Source organism: Ambystoma mexicanum, chromosome 1p (genome assembly GCF_040938575.1).
Source record: "Ambystoma mexicanum isolate Mex_15411 chromosome 1p, UKY_AmexF1_1, whole genome shotgun sequence".
In the NCBI taxonomy this organism is placed as follows: domain Eukaryota; kingdom Metazoa; phylum Chordata; class Amphibia; order Caudata; family Ambystomatidae; genus Ambystoma; species Ambystoma mexicanum.
Window position 1 is genome coordinate 73,920,752 of NC_090921.1, and position 27,933 is coordinate 73,948,684.

Consider the following 27,933-nt stretch of genomic DNA (forward strand, 5'->3'; position numbering starts at 1 on the left):
GTCTGTAAAATTGAAGATAGCAAACTGTTACTAAATATGGTGGTCTAAGGTGTCATATTTGTCACACTGGTCAATCATCGCCTCTAATTCAAAGGGAAATGAATTGGGGGCGGCATCAAATGTGTCATTACTGATTGTAAGATGCTCCGTTTGTATATATGTAACTGATGTACGTTTCACGCTCTCTTGTGTCCCCCGAGGTCTGTTAGACACACGTCGCAGGGCGTGGGACCACTTGGCCAACTGGGACTACTTTATATTGCAATAAACCCTAGATTTTGGGAACAGAACCTCGTGTCTGGCGTATCTATTTGTGTGTGGTGGCTGTGCCTTGTTTCAGCATCCGAGGGTCCCTCAGGGCCACTTCTCAATGGGGATCCTATTTTATCACCCTAGACCAACACTCAAAGCACCCAAAGACAAGCTGGGAGAGGAAGAGAGGGGGAGAGAGAGAGAGTGAGAGAGAGATTCCTGCAGCCATTCCCCAGAAATCTCAAGAGGAGCCACGTATCCTATGTATCAGGGAAGACCTGTGGACGACCCTGATGAGGCCTTGCGACCAAATATTGCTGTAGTTCGGTGAAGCCCTGTCTGGTTACTGATATCAGAAGACCATGGTTGCTGCTTCAACACTTTGGGCTGGTGGAAACAACCAGTCTCAGTCTTCTCATGGCCTGGCAAGTAGGAGTCTTCAGAAGTGTCCCTCGGCCATCCAGTGGGCTGACCAACTTCAGTTTGGGCTACCGTGATAGAAGCATTGCGTTCTGTGTTTCAACTTTGGGGGTCTTTGGCGTGTCCTGCAAGTAGCCTTTCATGCAAAATGTTGGCATCCCACCATCAACAGGTACTTAGATGGAAGACTTTAGGCTTTTTTCTTTCGACCACGACAAACGTGACGCCTGCTGTTGCTGTGCATCGTGGACCATCACTGGAGCCGACCTTCCTGCATCTGATCGAGCTGAAGCATTATTCCACAGGAAAGGGTTGCAGTCTGCTCCTGGACCCAACCAGAACTTCTCATGCACCCGCAGCTCCTGGGCTCCTCCGGCTGGAACCAACGGCAGGAAAATCTACATCCAGCGACGCTCCTTCGACCTGCCAAGACCGAGGAAAAATCGGAGTATGAGTGGTGAGTAGGAACGATACTTGGGGTGCCCCGATCTCCACCATTTAAAAGTTTGTAAATAACTTTTATTTGTTCTATACCTATTGGCTTTGGTACACTTGTTCTGAAAGCCCTCTAGAAACTCATTTTAAGCCCCAGTAAAATCCTTGGACACCCTTTTGGACCCATCTTCAGATCCTCTGGCACATTCCCCTCTCTTTTTCCAAACAATTAAAACTTGTTGGAAACTTCTATTGGATACAAAGCCCGATTCAACTTAGGGTATAAGTTAGGGTTGCAATTCCTGTTGGTGCTATACCTAATTACTTGTCTTCTCTTTGAGGCATTGTGGGGGTGAATTGATTATTTTGCACTGACTAACTGCGATTGGATGTATGTTTCATGTTATTAGTATTGTGTGATAATACTACCTGTTCTGAGTCATTTTCTAGTTGTTTTAGGGTCTAAAATATATATCGTATTTTTATAATGTATTGTCCCAGTGTAATCTCTTATTGCTTCACTTTGTGGATTCATTGTGGACCCCTGACCCCACTCGCCTCTCATGAGATTTGGCCTTGGCCACTCTCCATGCTACCTTGATTGGTTTGACTTAACTCCAGAAGATTCTCCACTTTGTGGCAGTATATGATGGTGGGATTTCCTTCACATTAAGTTCTTGAAAACCTTTATTCATCTAGATGTAGCCTTGACCAAGTATTCAGGGGGAGCTCAAGCTAGCTGTGTTCAGATTTGTGTGAAGCGCAGCCTGGAAGGAGTGTTCATGTAACATTTCTCTGACAATCTGCAGTGTTTCATGAAGCTTTTATTTTCCCCCTTCAGCTTTCTCCATGGAGCCCAGAAGCAAGAGAGCTCCGCTCCGAATGTTTTCTCCAGATTGGAGAGTATAGCAAGGCCATCATGGACCTCAAGCCAACCACTAAACTGCGCAACGACAACAGAGCAGCTTTTCTAAAGCTCAGCAAATTGTACTACACAATGGGCGACCATGAGGAGTCTTTAAAGTAAGCTGTTTACATTATTTAGCCCTAATGTATTTAAGTCCACTCAACCATTTTCTTAATTTTAGTCTGCAAAAACTAAAATCTTTGAGGGTTTCTTTGTAGTCCAAAGTATTTTTTTGTCCTGGGCTCTAGGCGTTAACTGTTAGTCTTGGACAACTTTATGATGTTCTATTATGTAGCATCAGCTGCCTGGTCTTTCCCTGCTCATAGGAGGACTCCGCCCCATATGTATGTATGCTATTATTGCTTTCTATATGTTGTATTATTATTTGTTGTCCTTTCACCATGTTTGACCGCGCACCCCCTTGTCATGTAACTTTAATTGTAGATGCAGCTTTCTAATAATCATTTCCTATCACTGTACCTTGAAAAAGGAAGAACCCTTGGTTGCTGCTTCACAAGGCTCAAGAGGTCATTTAAGGGATATTTTGTGTGGTATTGTTTCCTCAAACCGAGTTTATCTTTCGACCTTTAGGTATTAAGTATTGGCAGATCTGAGAACCCCACTGGGCAATATTGCCTTCAGGCTCTTTTGTCCATTTATAAGGACTTGAATGAAAAGAGCATTAATGATGGAGAACTTGTTTGGTCTTTATTTAGTCAGGTCCGGGAGTGTCTGAAGCTCGATCAGGACGACAAGGATTGCTTTGCTCACTACAAACAAGTAAAGAAGCTTTCCAAGCAGCTGGAGTCCGCTGAGGAGTACATCAAGGAGGAGAGGTAAGGCCAGAAGTCTGTTCATGTATTTTGTGTTTTTATTATTTATTTATATGGAGGGCGGAATAATGCTCTTTTGAGCAAAAAAGAACGTACAATGGCTAAGAAATGAGATTTGACGGGAAGCAGCGAGCTTCTTACAATGGGGTCAGGTTGAGTGGCATCCTGACCAATACTGGACATCTTTAAGTGCATGTAGGTGGTACGGCCAGCTGTGTTAGAGATGTGACCATGACCGATGAAGTGCTAGCGTCGAGACAGAGAAGATGAGGGACATAGGCAGGTTGGAGGTAAGCGAAAAATATTAGCTATTAAGCAGGTAAGACATAGGTTGAGGGTACTGAAGGCAAGCGTCCCCCAGATAGCACGATCCTCCCCACAATGAGAGACAATAATGGACTCTCCCAGGATGGGAATAAGGCCAAGACAAAGTGCGGGTGAGCGTAAATGGGAGTTTATCGATCAGGATAGGGCATGCAAAGAACTCTGCAAACTCCGAGAGCACTCTGTCTGACCATAGCAAAGACAGGCGTATATATTTACAAAAAACGTCATAAGAACCTACATACTATAGGGGGTGCAAGTTTGTGGGGATTGGGTGGCGACGACTAGCTATAGGTGCTGCTGCGATGTGGTTTGCCGCGGCTGGAGGACGTCACTGGTTACCCTCGTGGGTTGGGCTGGGCCTGGCAGGTCAGCTGGGCTCATCCGGACGGTGTTGTTGTGCCAACTGTGACCAGTGTCAGAGATTAATGTCTTTCCTGACTTTCTGCCCTAGGGCCACGCACACCACAGTCATTCAACCTTGCAATATTATCTTCCCTGGTAAATCTTCTAATAGGTTATTCTACAGGTTAATGTAACACAGGGAGGAATGCACCTAGAGTGGGGTCTTTTGGCGATTCGTCAATACATGGTTACCATCGTCCTGTTGACCGGGTATCATAGGTCGTGGGGTTGGGTCTCGGGGCATGGGACAGGCGGTCCGTGTTATCATGTCTTGTTAGAAGTCATTATGGATGTGTTCCTGTAATGTTGCCATAATATTGGGTGTCCTTATTTTACAGGGGCCATTAACCTAAGGTGAGCCGGTGGGTCGTGGAGCCTAAGAAAGGGCGCCTTTGGATCTGTGTTTTAAGGCTGGGGTTTACTGCTGGGTTGTAAATAATTCAGGTGGCAGGTCGTGGCCTTGGGTACTGCGGGGGGAATGTGAATGCTTGAAGCGGCTCCAGCCGAGTTGGGGGAGGTGGAGCAGCGCGGCACAGGCCTCTGCTTTTTCGTCTGGCAGGCTTCACTGGGAGGAAGGGGGAATGGCCTTGCATGTTCTCACAAAGGTATTTTCCTCGTGTGTTGCAGATTTTAGGTGGATGAGACATAAACATTCATATAATATACAATACTCATTGAGTCTTTCCAAAGCTCACGTTTGACATTGCTAGTGCCATCCATATGGCCAATTTGAGCACATTACTTGTACACTTCGTTTTTAGCGATTACAACATCTTGTTATATGCTTATACATGCGCGGTAAGTGAGGTAGTAGTAAGGTTGGTGGAGCACGCAGGAACAACCCGCCAATGAGACTGACGGCAGTGGCACATAGTGGGCTTGGACACACATATGGTGCATTTTCGTGCACCCCTTACATAAGCCCTCAATATGGTTGCATTTGTCTTCCTTTGCACTCTAGCAGCATTAGTTCAGTTTTGGCGCGGGACCATGGGGTGCAGTCTTCTCGATAACGCACATAGCATGAAAAAACCCCGGGACGCTTGTACCATTTGCGCATAGCTACAGGGATGTGGGTGCTTCATCCCTAATGTCATATGAGCACCCATTCTGCCATTTTTATACATTTTACAGGTTTTTTAGTCAGAGAGGTTGTGGAGAGCATGCTTCCATCACAGGTGGTTTGCTCATTAGTATTTGGGGATTCTGCTTTTGTCAGGGGACCTTTGTACAGTTCTTTTCCACCCAGGCCCTGCTGGCCGGGTCATGCTGGAAACAGCGATACACTGCGGAAGGTGAAATGTTAGTGTTGGTATCTAACACTAGCTCATGTCCGTCTGTTCGTGGGAACGGGCTCTCAGTGGATCTGCCAGAGAGCTGTGGCCACAGGGATAATTGAAACTCTCCAAGGGTGGGGGCCGCGCTGCAGTGCACAGGGCTTAAACCATCTATATTAGACAAAATGGTTTCCGAGGCCTAGCTAAATTCAGCAGGTTTAGTCAATGTCTTCAGCCAGTGGTCCAACCGCCACCTGGGCCCTGGTGGTAGAGGGGACCCCTGACGAGCCATGGACCTCACCATGGGAGAGGATGCAGGGGAGGGGGGGTCTTTTGGACCAATCCTCCCCTACATTTCCCCCCTTTCGTTACTTAAGTAACAAATTCTTTAAATCCTCCAGTCTCCTGCACTCTTCCTCGTCAATTATTGCGTCATCCCATGCAGGTGTGCCTTTTATGGGCATCCATGCTCTGCACACCCCTCTCAGGCTCTCACCTCTCCTAGCATATTCATCTGGGGTGCAAGTCAGGTATATACATCCGCTCTCCCCTTCCAAGTCCACCCACACCTCCTCGTACCATTCCAGTATACAGGGCTCTTTAATGGTAGTATGCCATAATTTATCTACTATATCCTTGTCGTGATACCTAGGCACTAGCTGATATCTCGGCGTGTCATCTGTTCCTGTTTGTACCTGTACTTCCTGCATAGTTTGTATTGTACCGCGGGCGTTGCCCATTGTCACCATCATCATTGCACCATTCGGCACTGCGTTAGCACAACATCGAAGATCCACCTGGCACAGGCAAAAAATAAAAAGGAGGAACACTACAGCCGGCATCAAGAATTTCACAGTCATTCCCAGCCGCAAACACCTCCGTCCATCGCTGTCAACAGGTCCAAGACATACCTGTTTTGCATGATCATTAGCCGTAGTGCCCGCAGTTCCACTTTTATTACGTTAAATCCGTCTTCGGTATCATTTGCCAGCTGGATCAGCTCCCAGCGTGTGATTTGGAGCCACGTTGCATTTGCTTGCGCCTGGATGCTTGGGATGAGTGAGGCGAAGAACGTTTCTGCAGAGCTAAATAATCGATATCTATCCGGGATCTGTGCCAGCAGTTCCAATGATGCTTTTGAAATGTAGTTCGATGAGCGTTTGTTTCGGGACAGCACCCCTTCCTTGTTCCCGGAAGACAGGACATATACTTGTGACTCTGCAGTTGGCTGGGCCGCACTCTGTTGGGTGTTTCCTCACGTCTTCTTGCTCCCATCAATGTGGCTTTCAGGGATTACCATTAGTGCGGAGTGTAGGGTGGCCAATGAGCAGCTGCCACCCCATGATTGTGGGAGGTGTAGGTACGCCTGGTTGCCACATACCTAATAGGTGTCCATTAGGGCCGCTGTCCCTTTTCTCATATCTGGGATGGTGAGGGTCTTGTTACAGTTCTTGTTTGCCCCATGGTGGTTCTCCCATCTCCCTTAAAACACAGTTCATAGTTTATTTCCTTCTGCAGCTTGAAGGGTTTTTCAATGGCCGTTACCCAAGTCAATTTTGAGATGTGTTCCTTCCATACTGGTGTGCATGTTTCTTCTATCCATTGCAGTTTCTCTGGTGCCACACCCCTCAGTGCTTCAGCCTTGCACATTATTTCTTCGTCCTTCCACTTGTTGTCTGAAAAAAGTGTCCCCTTTATTATAAAAATGGCTCCTCCAGACATAACCACTCCTACTGCCTTTGGATAACAGGTCTTCTCGTTCTGCAGCATTCTGAAAGTTACCTCATGTGCCTGGTAGGTGTTCTTAATTCTGCACAACGTGAGATGAAGGAGACACTGGGCATCGACAATAGACAACTCTTTGGGTAACAATACTTTGGGTGTACCTGAAGCATGGGGAATGAGGGAGCAGACATAACAGCTCTCATTTGTTGTTTGCTTAGCCGTTGCACTCATGTCCGCATACCATTTATTTGTCTGGTGGGGGTGTCGTGGGTCTTCCATTTTGTCTAATCCTAACCCATAATACTCATCATACTTCCTCCTCCCTTTTCCGTCTGTTATTTCTTTTTCTAAGGTATTTTCAAACTTCATGGGCAATGTGGGCCCCTCTTTCTCCCTCTCGCCCCCCTTTGCCCAATCATCATATAAGATTTCATATCTCGCTGTCATTTCTTTATTCTCTTTCTTTATGCTATCTAGTAGTGTGTTTTTGGTTACGGGAGCGGGCCGGCTGGTGGGGGTGTTATATAACCAGGATATAGCAGAGGGGTTACGATCATTTAGACTGCGGGCATTGTAATTAGATACTTTTGGTGGGGAAATTGTGCTGTTTTGCATTTTTCCCTGCAGACCTTCATTTTGCGAGATAGCAACATTGGATGGTGTCGTGTAATATCCCCATACCAGTTTAGTTCCATCCCATACCAAAAAATCACCTTCTTTAGTATTTACAATTGGTGTTTCATTTGTCACATTAGTCCCGTTAATCCCTCCCCCCTCGTTCATCTCGATAGAGATGAACGCTATGAACCAATACGTAACCAGGCCAAACATAATTGTAAAAAATAATGTAATGCATACAGACAATCCACACATACGAATATCTACATCTCTCAGCTAGAAATTCTCTATATCTAATAAATCTATCCGTTGCAGGCTGCCCGTTAGTTGCCATGGTAGATCCTGTTTGAGATATAAAAGTGCATTAAGTGCATGCGTGTAAACATTTTGTTGGCACTACCAGTGCCAAGATATCATGGAAGGGGAATGGAATTGGGTAGGGGAGTGGGGTTGGGATGTACAGAGAAGGGAGCAGACACTATACATATTCATCACATTATTATTTACACATAAATCCTTTTTTTTCCAATCTTTTCATCTTTATAGATAACCTCAAATATAATGGTTCTTAACAATTTTATCAGTCATGTACATTTCGTCCACTCACATGTTCACGTTCACTCATTTTTTCTCACTAGTATTGTTTGTTGTTGTCTGTGCCCCCTCATCCACCTCTTCCTGCACACTATTATATGCCTTTCGCACATCCGTCAAATGTACCCAATATTTGAGCCCCTTCACTTTTACAGCCGTAGGGGTACAAAATACCACTTCATATGGTCCGTGGAACCGTGGCGCATTCCACCAGCGCACAAAGCTCCGGACATAAATGAACTCTCCCGGCATCAGTTGTACCGGTGTTTCATGTTCCGTAAGGGACTCCGTGGTGTTCCCTTCTTCCCTTGTGAATGGTGGTGAGAGCTGCTTTGATATTGCGCGCGCTGCCCTAGTTAGCTTTTTCAGATATTCTGTGAACTCATCTCCCAATATTGCGGCGCTTCTGTGCTGTGTTGGCGCATTGGGGAGTGTGCTGTGTGCATTCGTCTCCCTGTCACGATTTCGTGCGGGGACAAATGGTGGTCCTTACTTGGCTGATTCCTCAGCTGAAACAGCGCAAGGGGCAAACAGTAAATCCAGTTTTTCTTTAATGAAAAGCACAATTTGGACAATCTCCCTTTTAACAGTCCGTTCATCTTTTCTACCACGCCATTACTTTGAGGATGATAAATCGAGCACAATTTGTTTTATTCCCAATAATGTCGTCACTTCTTTGAAGAGCTCGTTCACGAAGTGAGTGCCGTTGTCTGAGCGAATTACGTCGCAAATTCCCCAGCGCGGAAATACTTCCCTTACTAGGAACTTAGCAGCGCTTTTAGCATCAGGTCGTGCACATGGGCCTGCTTCCACCCATCTCGAGTATGGGCATACAACCACAATCATGTAGCGTGCCCCATTACACCTTTCCCCCATATCCGCTTAGTCAATGTGTAGTTCTCTGAATGGCTCTATCGGTTTTGGAATTGTTCCCCTGAGTGTACGTAACGTCATTCCAGAGTTGTATATCTGGCACGTTGTGCATTCCATTGTCAATCTTGATATGTGCTCCTGGAGACAGGGCACGAACCAGTCCTCTTGTATTTCTGCTGCAATGTGTTGTTTGGTGTTGTGTGCTGGAAAGTGTAATTGCTGAAACGCTATTTCTAATAGCTTTACTGGCATTACCACTTTTCCTGAGTTATTTTGTCACCATAGTAAGTCTGTTGCTGATTGGCTGCACCCTCGTTTCACCCACATCATTTTTTCATCACCACTTGCTCCTTCCTGCAGCTCTAGTATTTCTGATATGGGCATCGCATTGTATCCTTCTGGGAGCTATTCGTTTGTCTTGTGCTGTAGCATGTACTCACCTGTTTCATGTTTCGTAAAGTATGAGGCTTCCTTGGCAGCAGCGTCCGCTGCTGCGTTCCCCAAAGACACAACATCTGTGTTGGACGTATGTGCTTGGCACTTCACTATCGCTACCACTGTTGGATCTTTTAGGGCCTCAATCAACTCCTTCAGTAACTCTGCATGTTGCACTGGGGTCCCATCTGCTCTCCGAAACCCCCTCCGCCCCCATCTTGCCAGACCTCCATGTACTGTTGTCGTCATGTAAGCTGAATCTGTGTATATTGTTACTGCACAACCTTTAGCTGCATGTAATGCTTCTATTAGGGCAATGAGTTCCGCTGCCTGTGCTGAGAAATGTGATGGAAGGCGATACTGCACTAGTGTCTCATACTCACCTTCTTCTAATCTCACCACTGCCAATCCTACATGTTTCTCTCCTGTGTCCATGTCAATCGATGCTGACCCATCCACAAAGTACACCTCCCCCTCGCTCAGGGCATTTTCGCGCACCACTGTGTCCTCCCCTCTTTCCCCTGTGTAAGTCGCACAATCGTGTTCCTGTATGTCCTCCAGTGTGCATGCTTCTGTAATGAATGTTGCCGGATTCACTGTCCTGCATCGTACCACATGGATATTGGCGCTGGACAATATTATTTCATATGCAGTTGCTCGCTGTGTGGTCAGTGTACTCTTTGATCTCTCAAGTATTGCAAATAATGAGTGTTCCACAAACAATGTGACAGGGCATCCCAATACTATTGTGGCACTTTTCTCAATTGCGAACGCGGCGGCAGAGAGTGATTGCTCGCACGCGAAATGTCCTTGCATCACCGCATCCAAAGTGCCACTATAGTAAGCCAACGGTTTGTGTCCTAGGGAAGTCTTTTGTGTCAGTACAGCTGTCATGAGTGTCCCCTTGCAATGTGAGAACAGGTAAAATTTGCGTTCATAATCAGGATTGGCGAGTACCGGAGCACTCGAAATCAACTCTTTTAGTGACTTGAATGAGTCACTCATCTCGTCTGACCATTCTATTTTCCTGTTTTCTTGTTGTGCCTCCTTGAGTGCTTGTAGTAATGGTCTGGTGTAGGCTGCATAATCTAATATCCATGCTCTACAATAGTTACACATTCCCAAGCACTTCTGCATCTCTTTTACTGTTGTGGGTTCTCTTACTGATCTTATTGCTTCTACCCTGTCAGGGATTATTCTTTTTCCGTCTTTTGATATCAGCTGCCCCAAGTACAGGACCTCTTCTTGACAGTATTGTAGCTTTTCCTTGTCCACTTTTACTGAGTCTTTTCTGCATGTTTCTTCATTTTGCGCGCAGACGAGCAAATCGTCTATGTACTGAATGATTGTGCTTTCAACTGATAAATTACCCAGGTCTTCGTGTAGTATGCGGTTGAATATGCTTGGGCTCTCACAGTATCCCTGTGGTAGTCTGCAATGTTCGTATCTCTTTCCCCCCTAATGTGAATGCTGTCAGGTATCTGCTTTCTTCTGCCAAGGGGATGGAAAAGAATGCGTTTTTCAAATCGACCACTGTGAAATGTGATGCCGTTTTTGGGATACTGCATAATATTGAAGCAGGGTTCGGGACCAAAGGGAACTCTTTTTGTATGACATCATTTAGGGGGGGTAAATCCTGGATCATCCTCCAAGCCCCTCCCTTTGCTTTTTTGATCGGGTAGATACATGTGTTACATGGGGAGTTTGAAGGCACTATTATTCCCTGTGCTAGCAATGCAGTTATTGTCTTTTATCCCTTCCTCAGCTTCGCGGGACAATGGATATTGTTTCACTCGGGGTAGAATCGCCCCCTGTTTGAGCTTTATTACCACTGGTGTCACTCCATGCAACAACCCCACATCATGGGGGCCTGTTGTCCACAAATTGTTTGGCACCAGTCGCATATCATCATCAAAAAATGACGGTGGTGTTCCCACCACTGCCATCAACTGGACGGGAATTTCTCTAGCCTGAATCAAAATGTCACAGGGCATTGCTATTTCCATTATTATTTCGCCATCATTGTCTGAATCGGAGAAGAGATCCTCATCAGATAAGTCCCGTAAGGCAATATTGGCGTTGATGCACAGTACAGTGCGCCATTCACATCCATCTATGTCCATCCCAATTACTGCAATCCTTTTTGCTGATACCTGTACAGCATGCAAGTCTAATGATACCACTGACCCTAGTGCTATGTCTGGGCGCACTATTGGGCGGAAGATGAATTCCGCAGGTATTCTCCAATCCAGCTTTTTTAGCTCAGGAACTACTTGGGCCAGTGTTTTCAAACCTTCAATGAACATTCTTTCGTCCACTGGCAGGCCACGTATTTCCGGAGCAGTTGTTTGAGCCTGTCCTACCAGCATTACACGTAATGGGCATATTCCTGGTGTTGAACACACTATTCCTCTTTCTGTGAATGATATTGTCATGTTGAGTTTGCTAAGAAGGTCCCTCCCTAGCAAGTTTATTGGCGAATGTTCATAATACAGTAAGGGTGTTTTTACAGTTTTACCCCCCACTGTCACATCCAAAGCTTCTGTGTAAGGAACTTCAATTACAACCCCAGAGAACCCCTGCGTCTCTAACTTCCGGTTAGATAACGGAAACCGGCCCTCCTTAATACATGATTTCTCCGCTCCCGAATACACCATGAATATGAACTGCTTGTCTCCTATCTGCGCCCCTACCAATGGTTCCTCTGCTGCATCGTAGGTTGTAGATAGAACAGGACACGCAAGTGTTCTCTGTGGGCTGTCCTATGCAGGGTGTCTCATAGCCCCCCCTGGTTGAACACACTCCCTGAAACTACTGATACACCACTATAGGGGGCTGGTGCTGGGGCTCCATTTGCTGTTGTCGCGAAAGGCTTGCCTGGGGTGTAGTGCATAGTGTCATTGTTCTGCGGGTGATTCTGTGTTCTGTATTGGTGTCCCTGCCCTTGTTCAGGGTACCCCTGCCCTGGGTCTCTTTGTTGTTGTCCCATTGGGAGACCGTATGGGCTCCCCGGATGAGGATGGCCATAGTGTTCTACCTCGGGAAACCCGTTGCTTGGTCTACTCCTGCATTCTCTTGAAAAGTGCCCCCACCTCCCGCAGTTCCAACAACTCCCTTGCGCACCTCTGGGACCCTGCCATCCGTTTCCTCCCATTCCCCCATACCCTTGTCCACCCCCTCTTCGGCCCCTGTACCCACCTTGTCCCCCTCGAGGGGCCCACTCTTGCCACTTCGTACTTGCTCGATACTGATGTATCCCTATATATATATATATTTCTGAGGCTTGTGGAATCTGCTTAGATCACATGCTGTGCATAGGCCGACATCTAGTGGAAGCTGCGGAGTATTACAGTTTGTTTTTCGAAACTCGAAAATGGGCGTCGACACAGGCGTGCCAGTAATACTATCCCTAGTGTGACGTCCACTGTACCCAAGATCCCTCACGCGTCTGGGATCCTCAGATTGTTTTTTTCCGCCATACTGGTCGGAAGCATCTTGCGGAGTCCCCTGGCCTTAGCCATACTTTTGCTATATATTGCAATTTAAAATTATTATTGACATCCTTCCCCACCCCAACGTCGACCATCGATCTCGACGACGGCTGGAGAAGACATCGACCGTCGGCTGCTGCACGACGGATCTGGGCCTAGAAGGCCGCTGGCCTCGGCCCGGGCCTAGTAGGCCGCTGGCCTCGGCCCTGCAAGTAGTGAGAGTGGGGGGTGGTACATACTCTTCACTCTTGGTATATAGGTACACCTTATATATTTCCTACACTTATCAGCCCGCTGCCTCAAGGTGCGTATGGAGGGTACCCCTTTCCAATTCTGCCCCAAGTGCAATCGCAAATACCCTTGGGTCGACAGGCACGCCACGTGCAATCTCTGCTTGCCGAGGGACCACCCCGAAGCGAACTGCAGAGCGTGTAGTAGGTTTAAACCTAAGACACTTAAGGACCGTTCGACAAAGCGTTGGGCCCACCACGCCAGGCAGGCAGCCATGGCAGCGGAGGGCGCCTTCAGCGATGGCAGCGACGCCGTACTTTCGGACGGCGAGGGCATTACGGCGTCAAAAGACTGCCGAGCGCAGGTCCCCGACCTCGGAAGGTTGCCCGGCAGGGTGGCTATGGGGAAGACCCCCGGCGACGCAAGCGCTACACCTACACACACTAAGCACACTAAGTCCAACCGAACCTCGACGACGTCGACTTCTCGGAAAGAGGCACGGATAGAACGGTCCGACTCGGTGTCCTCTGGGCGCTCTCGATCGAGATCGCCTCATGACGCAAGGCAATCATCCACTCTTGCCAAGAGTGCCTCGCTCCCTAGATTAACGGAAGTTCCATTGTCGGAAGACGAAGACGACTTCCACCCCCAGGCCGCGCTCCAAGAGACCGAGAGCGCAGTTAACACCAGCGAGGCCCCACGCTCGAAACAAAATACCTCTCCAGACCCTCGGCGACAGGCGTCGAAGGTCTCTGGGGCCTCTAAGGGGCAGGGAAAACATTTTTCCACGCACGGGGAGGGAGGGAAACAGCGGAAAGCTCAGCCTTCCACTCCTGTAAAACCATCCTTCCACCCCAAGCAGACAGATAAACATAAATCTACTGGGACAGCAACATCCAGCAAGGGTACCCTTGATAAGTCCTCTAAGTTGCCTACTAAACTCATACCCTGTTCCAAAGAATGGTCCAGTGAGGACATAGACAGGGTCATGTCAAGAATGTCTTCCTTTGCGGATTTTTATGACAAAAACCCAGAGCATTTCCTTTCGTATGACCCTCAAGGGGCCACACCCTCAGGCTCCTCTGATCCTATCCCCCTAAGTAAAAAGGCCCGGGTCGAAAGACCTGACCCCTTCGAGGTGCAGCCTTACTCTACTCCATACTCGACTCCTCACCCCAGATACCAAGGACAACCTTTCCCTGAAGGGGACCAGGAGTTTTCAATTATGGAGGAACGAACCGGGTCTGAATACTATGCGGAGGATGAGGACCTGGAGGAGGTAGAAGATGAGGAAAATTACAGAGTAGATTCCCCTGTAGAGAGCGAAGCCCCAGTTACCGACTCGCCAGTTGATAACCAACCCCTCCTTAATGAAGTTCTCGCTCGCGCAGCAGAACATTTTCACATCGACACCCACGGTGTACAGGAGGAAAGGGACTTCGCAGAAGAGTTGGTGGGAGAGAGGAGGCCGGTCGCTCAGACCATCCCTATCCTTAAATCCATCCAACGTAGAATAGATCCATCCCTGGTGAATCCTAACCTCACCAGAGCCGTCAACCCCAGGGTCGAAAAACTTTTTCGGGCAGCCCAGTCTGACCCTCTTTATATAAGAGGTCATCTTAAACCAGACTCCCTAGTGGTCACCAACACTCGGAAGAGGGCTGGGACACCCTTATCGTCGTCAGAAGCTCCTCCCGACAAGGAGAGCAAAAGACTATACGGGTTTGGCAGGAAGGTAGCCTCAACGTCCGCCTACCAAGCAAGGATTGCTAACTCCACCACCCTGTTGGCAAGTTACAACTGCCATCAATGGGAAGAGGTCGCGGAGCTCATAGCCTCTGCTCCTGAACCATTAAAGGGCCAGTTGGCTCGGATCTCGGCAGAAGGGAGAGCCGTATCTGGTTGCATTTTAAAAAGCAACTTTCGACGCTGCAGACAACGCAGGAAGATTGATAGCAGAAGGTACTGTTATCAAGAGACATGCGTGGTTGCGGCAGACAGAAACACAGGCGTCATTAATAGACAAGCCGGTGGAACCCGATCTATTGTTTGGGAAAGCGGTCGAAGACGCACTTAAAAATGCCAAGGACGAGTACGAGACTCTCAAATCCCTTGGCCAGCTTACCAACAAACCCCCGAACCAGAGGGGGAACAGTAATTTTCGTCGCCCACGCGGCCAAAATTCACAAAGAGGCAACTATGCCCAAGGACAGGGTACACAATGGAATAATAACCAGCAGTCTACCCAAAGTTACAGTAAAGGTAACAAGAGAGGTCGTGGAAGAGGCAGAGGCAGCCCCAACAAGGGAGGTGGCACGCCTCCGCCAAAGCAGTGACGCTCAGTTCAGGGTCCCTTCTCACGCAACCCCAGTAGGGGGACGCATTTCCAACTACACCCAGGCTTGGGAAGGGATCACCTCAGACAGATGGGTGCTGTCAACAGTGTCCGCAGGATATTGTATAGAATTACTGCAGCGTCCCCGGAACCACCCTCCACGACAAAGAATACACTCCTTAGAACATCAGAAGATCCTTCTCGAGGAGATCGCCATTCTGCTAGAAAAGGACGCGATAGAACTCGTCCCAGGACACCAGGTAAACAAGGGTATCTATTCAACTTACTTCCTTGTGCCAAAGAAAGATTTGACAATGCGCCCAGTATTGGACTTACGGCCTGCCAACAAGTATGTCAAGCCCCAAAAATTCCGTATGACCACGCTACAAGAGGTAATCCCCCTCCTAAAAGAGGGGGATTACATGGCAACCTTGGATATGAAAGATGCTTATTTTCATATTTCCATGCTCCCAGCGCACAGAAAGTACTTGCGCTTCAAGGTGGACAGTCGCCACTACCAATTCAAGGTACTGCCCTTCGGGATAGCTTCAGCACCAAGGGTATTCACCAAGGTACTAGCGGTGGCAGCTGCACACCTACGCAGGGAGGCAATCCCAGTGTACCCTTATCTGGACGACTGGCTCATAACGGGGGAAACCCCAGGAATTTGCAGGTCAAACATTCAGAGGACTATCGACCTCCTCCACGAATTAGGCTTCTCTATCAACGAGAAGAAGTCAAGTCTGGTGCCAAGCACCTCAAAACAGTTCCTAGGAGCAATCCTAGATACTCAGAAAGGGTTGACCTTCCCCTCGGAAGAGAGAATTCGGAATATACTACTGCAAATTCCACATCAGTCAGGTCAACAAATAACGGTACGCAAAGCAATGCGGTTACTGGGCATGATGGCGTCATGCATTTACCTGGTCCCCCACGCGCGTCTGCGCATGCGTCCCATGCAGGAATGGTTGGCGAAACAGTGGTCTCAGGCAAGTGGTCAGTGGGACGATCTAGTGGTCGTTTCGCCAACACTCGTACAGAGCTTACACTGGTGGACAAGAGAAAATCTCGCAAGGGGAAAACCCTTTTACGATCCCGAAGTACAAGCAGTGGTGACTACAGATGCATGCCTGACTGGGTGGGGAGCTCACCATCTCCACCACACAGCTCAGGGTCTCTGGTCTCACTCAGTAGCCAAGAATCACATCAACCTGCTAGAGCTTCTGGCAGTATTCCGAGCGCTTCGGGCGTTCGAGCCCCATCTGCTAAACTTGTCGGTGCAGATCCAGACGGACAGCACGACAGCCATGTTCTATCTGAACAAACAAGGAGGGACTCGTTCGCCAAATCTGTCCAAGCTTGCCCAGAAAATCTGGATATAGGCACTCAGACGGAACATCTTCCTGTCATCACAACATGTTCCAGGGGAGCTCAATTCCCTAGCGGATGCCCTAAGCAGAGACTCCCTCCCAAAAGAACACGAATGGGTCCTTCACAAAGATATCGTAGAAGATCTCTTCTCTCAGTGGGGTTTCCCCACTATAGACCTATTCGCCACAAGTGAAAACAAACAATGCCCAGGATTTGCATCCAGGTTCCCCCAGCCAGACTCCCAGGGGAACGCCCTGTGGATGAACTGGTCAGGGATGTTTGCGTACGCTTTTCCACCAACCCCTCTCATCAGAAAGGTGGTGTACAAGATGAACAAGGAATCGATGACGCTCATCCTAGTTGCTCCCATGTGGGCGAGACAACCATGGTTTCCACACCTACGCAGGATGGCGCTGTGCGAGCCCATCAAACTCCCAGCCTGGTACAACCTACTGTCCCAGCAACAAGGTCTAACAGTGCACCAGGAACCCAACTCAATGAACCTAGCAGCATGGCTCCTGAGGTCAGAGTGTTTGGCCATCTCAATTTACCACAGAGGTGTATGGACATCCTAAAAGAATCCAGGAAACCAAACACAAGGCACTGTTACTTTGACAAGTGGAAAAGATTCGTTATTTGGTGCCAGAATAAACAAATCAACCCTGTAGATTGCACTCCTTCCAACGTGGTAACATACATGCTCCACCTGCTAGATGCAGGGTTGGTTTTTAACTCTCTGAAAGTACACCTGGCAGCCCTCTCGGCTTACACCACATCCCATAACAAGGTATCGTGGTGGAGAGTACCAGTAGTTAAAGCCTTTATGGAAGGAGTAAAGAGACTTCACCCTCCTATTTCGAACCCACCGCCAGGATGGGACCTCAATGTGGTGCTAGCTAAGCTCATGGGGCCCCCTTTCGAACCCATGCATAAAAGTAGTCTCAAACACCTGACTTATAAAACGGCCTTCTTAGTAGCCATTACCTCCATAAGAAGGGTCAGTGAAATTCAGGCTCTGTCAGTGCAAGATCCTTTCTTTATTATCCACAAAGACAAACTGGTTTTACGCACACACCCTAGGTTTTCACCTAAAGTTATATCTAAATTCCATGTAAACCAGTCCATCGAGCTTCCGGCTTTCTTCCAGAACCCGCAAAGCTCGGCTGAGGTGAAACTACACACCCTTGATGTGCGTAGGGCGGTCCTCTACTATGTAAATAAGACCAGACCGCTAAGAAAAACAGATCAACTGTTTGTCTCCGTAGCTACAGGCAGAGAGGGGGATCGCGTCTCTAAAGGCGCGATCTCGAAGTGGATTACCAACTGTATACAGCTGTGTTACTCTCTTTCTGAAATAACTCTGCCTTTTACGCCAAGGGCCCATTCTACTAGAGGCATTGGTGCCACTCTGGCTTTCATTGCAAATGTTCCCCTCGACACCATTTGCAAAGCAGCTACTTGGAGCTCCATTCACACCTTTACTCAGCATTACTGCATTGACACTCATTCCAAGACAGATACACAAGTGGGACAAGCGGTTCTAAGACACCTGTTTGCTCATGACCCTTCTCACATCCCACCTCCTTCTTCAGGTACTGCTCGCTAATCTATGCACAGCATGTGATCTAAGCAGATTCCACAAGCCTCAGAAGGGATACATTACTCACCGTAATCGTATTTCTGATGCTTGTATCTGCTTAGATTCACATGCGACCCACCCTTCCTCCCCTCCGAGAGAAGGCGCATGATTGCTTGTAGTCTTACCTTTCTGTCTATCTGCTTGGATTATCTGTACTCACGCTACTCCTCATGCTTCCTCATGTCAGGAAAAAAAAATACAATCTGAGGATCCCAGACGCGTGAGGGATCTTGGGTACAGTGGACGTCACACTAGGGATAGTATTACTGGCACGCCTGTGTCGACGCCCATTTTCGAGTTTCGAAAAACAAACTGTAATACTCCGCAGCTTCCACTAGATGTCGGCCTATGCACAGCATGTGAATCTAAGCAGATACAAGCATCAGAAATACGATTACGGTGAGTAATGTATCCCATATCTCAATATAAATGTATCACCATATGAGTTCACGTATTTATGTCCTACTAAACGTGGGGACCTGCGTGTTTTCCCGCCACCTGTACAGTATGAGAATGGCTGCGCACAGCCTCTATTCTATACACTTTAGGGGGCACGTACAAGAGCAAACCATCAACAATTTCGACAATGTTACCCAACAAATCAAAAAAGTAAACACTCACTTCACCACATTACTCTCTTCTTTGTGATATTTCTTCTGGCCACACTTACCATGACCATACCATAATTATGCATTTCTGACCACCTTTACACACTCATTATAACAAATATGTTCTGAAGCATACGATGCTTACACACCCATAGGCAGCACTCTATTCACCCATAGGCAGCACTCTATTCACAGCTCAGTTTGTCCTCCCTTTCCTCCCTTGCCAGCTGTCCCTGTCCATCTTATTCTGATATATATTTGTCTCCTAATTTTGATGTAAAATTGTCTTTCTACTTAGATTATATCTTTGTTTGTGCTAACCCACTTTATTTTCCCATAAACCCAGAGAGAAGAATAGAAATAATAGCAGTCACTAATGTATTCTCCGTGTCTTCCTTCACCAGACACCTTTCTCTCATTTTCCACTTCTTCATATATTCCCAGTACTAGTCAAGATAGCACTATGCGGCGCCGCCTTCCACCCCCTCGCGGAACTAGGTTCCCGTCTCTTTATCTCTGTCCACTTCTTAATCCTAATGGCCATATGCAAAGAAAAAGCAAAGAAAGTTTAGGATGGTCCTTAGTAGACCCAAAGTGCCCCCCTTTCAACCAGCCTCGTTCCCTGTCCTATATTTCCTCCCCTACTCCCTTTATGGTCGCTCGCACTTAATACTCACGTGCCCGTCTTGAACCGAGAGTCTCCGAAACTGGGTCCGTCCAGGCAGTGTTGCCGTACGCTCAACGGTCAGCCCCGGCTCCGGCGAGCGGTACTCAAAGGGGATTTTTCAACCGGGATCCCGTACCCTCTCTCTGTTGAGTGCGCACTTCTGAGCGTACCAGTCGCCGTTGGCGGGCGGGCAGCCTTCCGGAACTGGCGCACCGTGCGTATCCCTTTTCGACCGGAGAATATATATATATATATATATATATATATATATATATATATATATATATATATATATATATATATATATATATATATATATATATATATATATATATATATATATATATATATATATAATAACCACTGAAGGCAAGCGTCCCCAGATAGCACGATCCTCCCCACAATGAGAGACAATAATGGACTCTCCCAGGATGGGAATAAGGCCAAGACAAAGTGCGGGTGAGCGTAAATGGGAGTTTATCGATCAGGATAGGGCATGCAAAAAACTCTGCAAACTCTGAGAGCGCTCTGTCTGACCATAGCAAAGACAGGCGTATATATTTACAAAAAATGTCATAAGAACCTACATACTATAGGGGGCACAAGTTCGTGGGGATTGGGTGGCGACGACTGGCTATAGGTGCTGCTGCGATGTGGTTTGCCGCGGCTGGAGATCGTCACTGGTTACCCTCGTGGGTTGGGCTGGGCCTGGCAGGTCAGCTGGGCTCATCCGGACGGTGTTGTTGTGCCAACTGTGACCAGTGTCAGAGATGAATGTCTTTCCTGACTTTCTGCCCTAGGGCCACGCACACCGCAGTCATTCAACCTTGCAATATTATCTTCCCTGGTAAATCTTCTAATAGGTTATTCTACAGGTTAATGTAACACAGGGAGGAATGCACCTAGAGTGGGGTCTTTTGGCGATTCATCAATACATGGTTACCATCGTCCTGTTGACCGGGTATCATAGGTCGTGGGGTTGGGTCTCGGGGCATGGGACAGGCGGTCCGTGTTATCATGTCTTGTTAGAAGTCATTATGGATGTGTTCCTGTAATGTTGCCATAATATTGGGTGTCCTAATTTTACAGGGGCCATTAACCTAAGGTGAGCCGGTGGGTCGTGGAGCCTAAGAAAGGGCGCCTTTGGATCTGTGTTTTAAGGCCGGGGTTTACTGCTGGGTTGTAAATAATTCAGGTGGCAGGTCGTGGCCTTGGGTACTGCGGGGGGAATGTGAATGCTTGAAGCGGCTCCAGCCGAGTTGGGGGAGGTGGAGCAGCGCGGCACAGGCCTCTGCTTTTTCGTCTGGCAGGAAGGGGGAATGGCCTTGCATGTTCTCACAAAGGTATTTTCCTCGTGTGTTGCAGATTTTAGGTGGATGAGACATAAACATTCATATAATATACAATACTCATTGAGTCTTTCCAAAGCTCACATTTTGACATTGCTAGTGCCATCCATATGGCCAATTTGAGCACATTACTTGTACACTTCGTTTTTAGCGACTACAACATCTTGTTATATGCTTATACATGCGCGGTAAGTGAGGTAGTAGTAAGGTTGGTGGAGCACGCAGGAACAACCCGCCAATGAGACTGACGGCAGTGGCACATAGTGGGCTTGGACACACATATGGTGCATTTTCGTGCACCCCTTACATAAGCCCTCAATATGGTTGCATTTGTCTTCCTTTGCCCTCTAGCAGCATTAGTTCAGTTTTGGCGCGGGACCGTGGGGTGCAGTCTTCTCGATAACACACATAACATGAAAAACCCCCGGGACGCTTGTACCATTTGCGCATAGCTACAGGGATGTGGGTGCTTCATCCCTAATGTCATATGAGCACCCATTCTGCCATTTTTATACATTTTACAGGTTTTTTAGTCAGAGAGGTTGTGGAGAGCACGCTTCCATCATAGGTGGTTTGCTCATTAGTATTTGGGGATTCTGCTTTTGTCAGGGGACCTTTGTACAGTTCTTTTCCACCCAGGCCCTGCTGGCCGGGTCATGCTGGAAACAGCGGTACACTGCGGAAGGTGAAATTTTACAGTGTTGGTATCTAACACTAGCTCATGTCCGTCTGTTCGTGGGAACGGGCTCTCAGCGGATCTGCCAGAGAGCTGTGGCCACAGGGATAATTGAAACTCTCCAAGGGTGGGGGCCGCGCTGCGGTGCACAGGGCTTAAACCATCTATATTAGACAAAATGGTGTCCGAGGCCTAGCTAAATTCAGCAGGTTTAGTCCATGTCTTCAGCCAGTGGCCCAACCGCCACCTGGGCCCTGGTGGTAGGGGGGACCCCTGACGAGCCATGGACCTCACTGGGGGAGAGGAGGCAGGGGAGGGGGGGTCTTTTGGACCAATCCTCCCCTACAGTACCTCAGAGGCGAGGAGGTAGGTTTTTAGTTTGCTTTTGAACAAATCGTGTGGACTGCTTCTCAGATGTCTGTGATAGCTTTTCATGCAAGAGGAGAGAAGGATCGAAAGCGCAGGGAGGGTGAGGTGCCGCAAGGGTAGTGTACCAGGCAGAGCAGAGATTGGAAGATGGCTTGTACAGTTGGATAGACACAATGGTGCCTTACTGTGGATGGATGTGTGAACCAAGAGAAGACATTTAAATCTGGCTCTGTTTTGCATGGTCAGCCATTCAGCCTGGTGATGTACGAAGAAGTGGGTGTGAAGTCAGGAAGTTCAAAGAGACTTAGTGATATTTTCGAGAGGACAGAGAATATAGTTTGGGAGCCGGGTGCTGGCACAGTAGTCCAGACAAGTGGTTTAGTGCTACATGGCGGTATTGAAAGAAAGGAGGTGCCTGAGGTTGAGGCAGCTGCTGTTGCAGTTGTGGATATGAAAGAAGAGATGGTATGAGAAGGGCCATAGATGACGCTGAGGTTTCTAGTTGAAGAAGAGTAGATGAGTGTCGGGTGGGAATTGGATAGATAGGGGAAGGGTTGGGAGTATTTGTCGTAGAAGTATAGCCCCACTATTGTGTTAGACGTTAATATCAGAGAGTGCAAAGCCATCCAATATTTAATGGCAGAGAAACAGTTGGAAATATTGATGGAGATCAGAGGAGAGTTCAGGAAAAGAGTTGAAGATTTGGTATGTCACCCGCAAATAGTTGGTACGAGAACCAAAAGGAGGAGTCTACACCTCTGCTCTTGGGGCAGTAGAGTGTGAAGAGGAGAGGACCCGAGACAGAGCATTGTGCGCCGGGAGACCGAATTGGTGAGGTGCCAGGTAGGATTCAATCCAGGCAAGGGCTCGATCGCAAATCCCAAGAAATTAGTATTGAGGGGATCGGAGTGATCGACAGTCTCAAAGGCAGCAAGCAGGTCAAGGAAAATAAGAATAGAGGATGGGTTGGAGTGCTTACAAGAGGCAAAGTTGGAGATATGCATGAGAGCAGTTTCCGTGGAGTGAAAAGAGCAGACTCCTGCTTGTAGGTGGTCTCGAAGTTTGTGGATGTCCAAGAAATTTCTAAGACGGTAGAACCCTTTAAAGCACGAAAGAGTAGTGTGGAATGAGAGACACAGGGTGAAAGTTATCTGGTAGGTTCAGATCAGCCCCTTGCTTTTGTAGGAACGGCCGACTGTGGCCGTTTTGAAAATGGAGGGAAAGCAAGTTGAGTCGAAGAACATGTTGAAGAGTAGAGCAAGGTCAGAGGAGCTGAGGAGCAAGAGGATTACATTTTGGGAAATGTGTGCACAAAGCTAGGGTATTAGCTGTGAGAGTGGAGTTGATAGTCCTAATTTAAGGATGAGCGTGTTTAGGGTACTCTGACTTTCACTCCAAACATCCATGCCAGCTACAGAAGGTGAGGTAGAATTCAGTTTTTTCTTTCTATCAAGAGGGTTCAGGGCAGAGGTAGAGTTGCAGATCCTCATCCAAGTGGGTATGCCTCCATTTGCAAAGCAGCTGGCGCATGTCTGTGCAGAGACTTTATCTGTGCCAGACAGCGTATGAATGGTCTGACCGATGGTTTAAGACGCTGAGACATATGGGTTAAAGTTAGCAATGGGAAGTGAGAAGAGAATGAGTCCTACAGTAGGGATTGGAGGCTGGAGAAGGCAGTGTTAGTGGAAGAGGCATCTGGTGTATAGGAGAGTGAGAAATAGGGAGGAATCACAGAGGGTTTACGTTTCCTTTTAATGATGGGCCAGGAGAGGTCAGAGGGTGGTAAGGAGATGTTGGTGGAAACAATGGATTGATCATATAGGGTTAGTGCAAAATTAGTATTCGTGTTCGGGTGGAGATAATTAAGAGATCCAAAGAGATGGTGTGGGTAGTGTGAAGGCATTGTGAATCAAGACCCAGACAACATATTCAAAGTTCAAACAAAATACTTTTATTGACTTAAATGTCAGGATGGGAGAAGGTCTAACATGCCATGTACTAGGGTGGGATTTTCCTACTTAAAGAAACTAATGATAGTCTCTGTCTTTGAGTTCAATTTAAAAGTCGATCTGTGTCCAAAAGCTTTGCTTGCCCTCACATCTAAAGATACATAATGTGTAGGTATGTCAGCAATCACAAGAATAGTGTTCAAAATAAAGGTCTAAGCTTCTTACAGCTCCTAGGCTTGTGTTATAGCCCTCCTTTAAGTTCATAAATTCAAAATACTTTCACAAACCAGACCTCGGAGATCCTTTCCCCAAGGATAGCGCAGTCTCAACAAGGATCTTGGAGTTCCCTTCCCCAAGTTCAAAAATAAGTATAATGATTTTGGGAGCACTAGAAAGGTGAGACTGCCCTGCTTGCAAGTGGGATTGCTGCGTGTCCTTCTGCATGTGGTGTTGGTCTTCTTAAGGACAGCGGCAGTGGCTTGAAATCATCCACTTTCGCGCTAGGCACTTATAGGATACAGTGCGACAAGTTTCTCTAATAAGGCTTCCAAGATTTGGATTGGTGGGTAGTAACAAGTGTTTATTGGTTTTGCTGACACGTTTCGACCTTCTGAGGTCATTTTCAAGGCTGAATATTGTAAGGGTTACAACCAATATTGCATGTATCACCAATATGTGCGTTGGCCCAAGTTTAGACAGTAATGGCAGTGTTGTACATACATTAACAAAAAGTGTATACAAAAATGCTGGCATCATAGGTAGTGATATGGGCCGGTGGGATGTTTGGGAGGGAGGACATATAGGAAAGGACATAAAGAGTGGGAGTAAAGAGAGAAGGAGGAAATACGTTATGAGCGTTGGCAAGATGTCCCCCTTTGGAAGGGGCAGGCAAGGTTATTAGTTGGTTACTGGTAGTTAACCTGGGCTTACCAAGGTAAGTTGTGGTGAGACTGGTTAATACGTCCCTTCAGGAGTAAGGGGGTGCCCCTGTGTTTATTCTGGTGGGTAATCCACAGTCCAGAGTGGTTGTGCAGTCTATGTGGAAAAGGGGAGGAAGGTTAGGACCCAAGTCAGTCGGTGCAGAGTCAAAGCAGTGGGTGGGCGAACTTGGCTGCCTGGGTGGTTGCAAGCATAGTGCCCTGAGCTGAGGGGTAGAGCCCTGTGGAGAGGAGTTGTGTGTCTATATTAATGGAGGCAGGGTGCCGATTGTCCATGGGGCAACCTCTCCGGATTGTACATGAGCCTGGTTGGAGGGCACAGCGCGGTGCCGCTGAATGAAAACAAATGGGTAGGTAACCCTGCTAGAATTTGGCGATATAAAACGTATATAAATAATAGAATTGCGTCCAATTGTCCTGGGCCACGTGTGTCTGAAGCCCATGGTATTTAGGCAAAGGGGGTGGGTTCCCTTAGGCAAGCATATACATAGGCATGTGTGCCGGGGGGCTCTGTTACGGACACGGTGTGTGCAAGTCTGAGACATCAGACGCACGCTCTCCTTGAGTTAGCTGAGCACATATCTAAAGGCAGCTTGGCAGAAGAATGTGCAGGAGCCCAGTGTCGCACCTGCATGTCGGAACGAGAAAAGCCATAAGTGAGTCGAGGGCCAGAGGCGGGCATGTATGCTGACCGGCGGGTTAAACAGTATAGTCCGTTCCAGGGCTTGGGAAGTAAGCATGGGAATAGTCTACCTGGCAGGGGAGACACCATGATCACTAAGGTGGTCTCGTTCTCCCAAGAGGGAGCGGCGCCTCCTCCTGCCTGGGGGTGATCATTGAACTTTATGGCGGGGCCATAAGCAATGCGAGGTGTCACGGGTGAAAGACCCCGGGCCTCTGCTGCGCTTTTACATTCCGCCGCGAACGAGGCGGGGGCGAAAGTGAAAGCCCAGGCAGAGAAGCAAGGCAACACCTGACCTGGTACAATCGGGGGGAGCTGAGCTTGGTAACCTGGGCTGAACTGGAAGCCCTTCAACTTACTTCAAAAGCCCCTCACGGGAAAAAATGTAACTGGGGAAGTTAGTATCAGACGTGGGAAGTGGAAAAAAAAATAGTCTGCCCATGAGTGATCAAACATGAGGTGACGGGACCCACAAATGGGCTGCCCGGTGGACACTTGGCGCATCTGGTGACCCGATGCGTAGCGGGCCCCGTGTGCGAAGCTTTGAGTATCGGACAATGACGGGGCATAATTGGGAGCAGTGTTGAAGCAATGCCTCCTTAAGTTAAATAACGGTCGTACTGGATTCAGTGACGCCTGCCATGTTTCCTACGTTTTAAATACTGCGTAGTACGTGACCACGAGATAAAATGGTAATACTGAATGTGCTTATGGGCAACCACTATGTTCCCCATTGGATGTGCCCTAATTGGCCAGTGGATGTTGTCTAATGGTAGATGGGTGAGCAGATTAACTGAAACCTAAAGCAACAGTGATTTCCCCTAAGTTTCGGGGCAGAACCAGATCATCAAAGGGTGTCGGGGTTGGAGGGTTGGCTGAATTTGGAATGAGGAGGCTGGGATTAAAAAGGTGTTCTGGGGCCAGTGGGGTGCAGAGTGCAATCGTAAAGATGCTGGCGCCAGGGGTGGCGCACAGAGAGTGAATTGGCGGTCCAGTGTGTTAGCAAGGTCTGTGGCAGGGGCAGGAGGCCTCCCGGTGATTGTGTGTCAGATAGGGCTAGGTGGTGATTGCATTACTCTCGAAAGAGTTTTTACAAACCAGTGCTAGTCTTTCTTCAATGCAAAGTCAAGCAACAACATCACAACCAAACCTAATCTTATCGCGCTATCACCTCACTTCTCAAAAAACGGAATTTGAATACACACGATAAGAACAGGTTTTGACCCCAATACTACCACTTCTTAAATTTTGTCAGTGCATTAAAAAAAAGGGCTTTATTGGGACTCTGCAACCGATTGCAACATTACTTCATGTGCTGACTATCCAACACCTGATAAGTATGTAATGCTGTTGGCCAACTACCTATTCGCTACCCACCTTCATGTGCGGATTAAAAACGCACAAACTTATTTCAGAAATCATATTGCACATGTAGAGATGATTACAGCGCGAAATAAAGATGTATGGCTATACATGGATGGAAAGCGGTGCATTAATACATAGAGATGGCAAAGAGAGACCGGAAATGGGGCCAAAGGGTCGAGTGCCCACCAGGCCGGGTGGACTATTACTCTCAGGGGCACACGTGCAAATTGCGGAAAAAAGATACAATTGCTAAAATTGCAGCATGCCTAGAATGACATGAGCTTTCAAAGGCTTACTGTCTTCTTTGCGGGTCTAGCAATCTTCTCAATTTCTGAAAACGCAAGGCGCATGTTCCTAGTGCACATCGGCAAAGTATGCATTTAAATGACATTCTATAACCCGTTGTTTAGATGTTGACTAACACTGTGGCCTATAAACCTCCTTTAACAAACCTATTTGTGCAAAGCATACTAATGTGTATCGTTTCAGCAGCGCATGCTGGAGATGCAAGTCATGGTTGAATTGCCTATACATTAGGCTCGACCATGACCCCACCAAACCATCACCGTTTCCACCTACCCTGCATCCTACGTTGTTTCACCATACCCTCATAATCTTACCAATAGCCAGTGCTCATGGCTTGCAGCCATGACCAGTCTCCAATGTCCAGGGGGCGTGCCACATGCCCCAATAAGTAAATCATAGTAGACATTTGTCATTGCCAAGGGCCAGGCCCACTGCCCAGGCACCAAACTTACATCACTATTTCTTGTACTATCATTTTGAGACTTCAGAAAAAACAAAACGCAGGACAGATTTGCAAAAGCATGCTTCAGGTCCTTGCTGATGCTCCTCGTGCAAGCTTGCTGCAACCCCGTCCAGCACTTTGGGCTGTAGCCGCAAGCAGATTTCTTTTCCCATTAAAACCTATTCAGATTTCCAATAATGTTACCATGTAGCCGGTCCCTAACACTATTTTATTGTACCTATGTTATGACACTTTTCAAAAAAATAAAACCGACACATTTGCAAAACCATGCTTTCAGGTCTTTGCCAGTGCTCCTCGGACAGGTTTGCTGCAAATCCGTCCATGTTTTATTTTTGAAAAGTGTTAAAATGTACATACATAAAATAGTCATATAACCCCACTTGACACAATCCATTC

At 47.5% G+C, this 27,933-nt stretch overlaps 1 protein-coding gene across 1 annotated transcript in view; it reads left to right on the plus strand.

Annotated features, from left to right (window-relative positions):
- Window positions 1–27,933, plus strand: part of LOC138566218 (dnaJ homolog subfamily C member 3-like) — a 406,060-nt gene that overhangs the window by 178,149 nt on the left and 199,978 nt on the right. Inside the window, exons 6-7 of the mRNA XM_069643277.1 lie at window positions 1,949–2,130; window positions 2,731–2,850. Coding sequence (XP_069499378.1) covers window positions 1,949–2,130; window positions 2,731–2,850 — 302 coding nt within the window. The remainder of the gene's footprint in view (window positions 1–1,948; window positions 2,131–2,730; window positions 2,851–27,933) is intronic.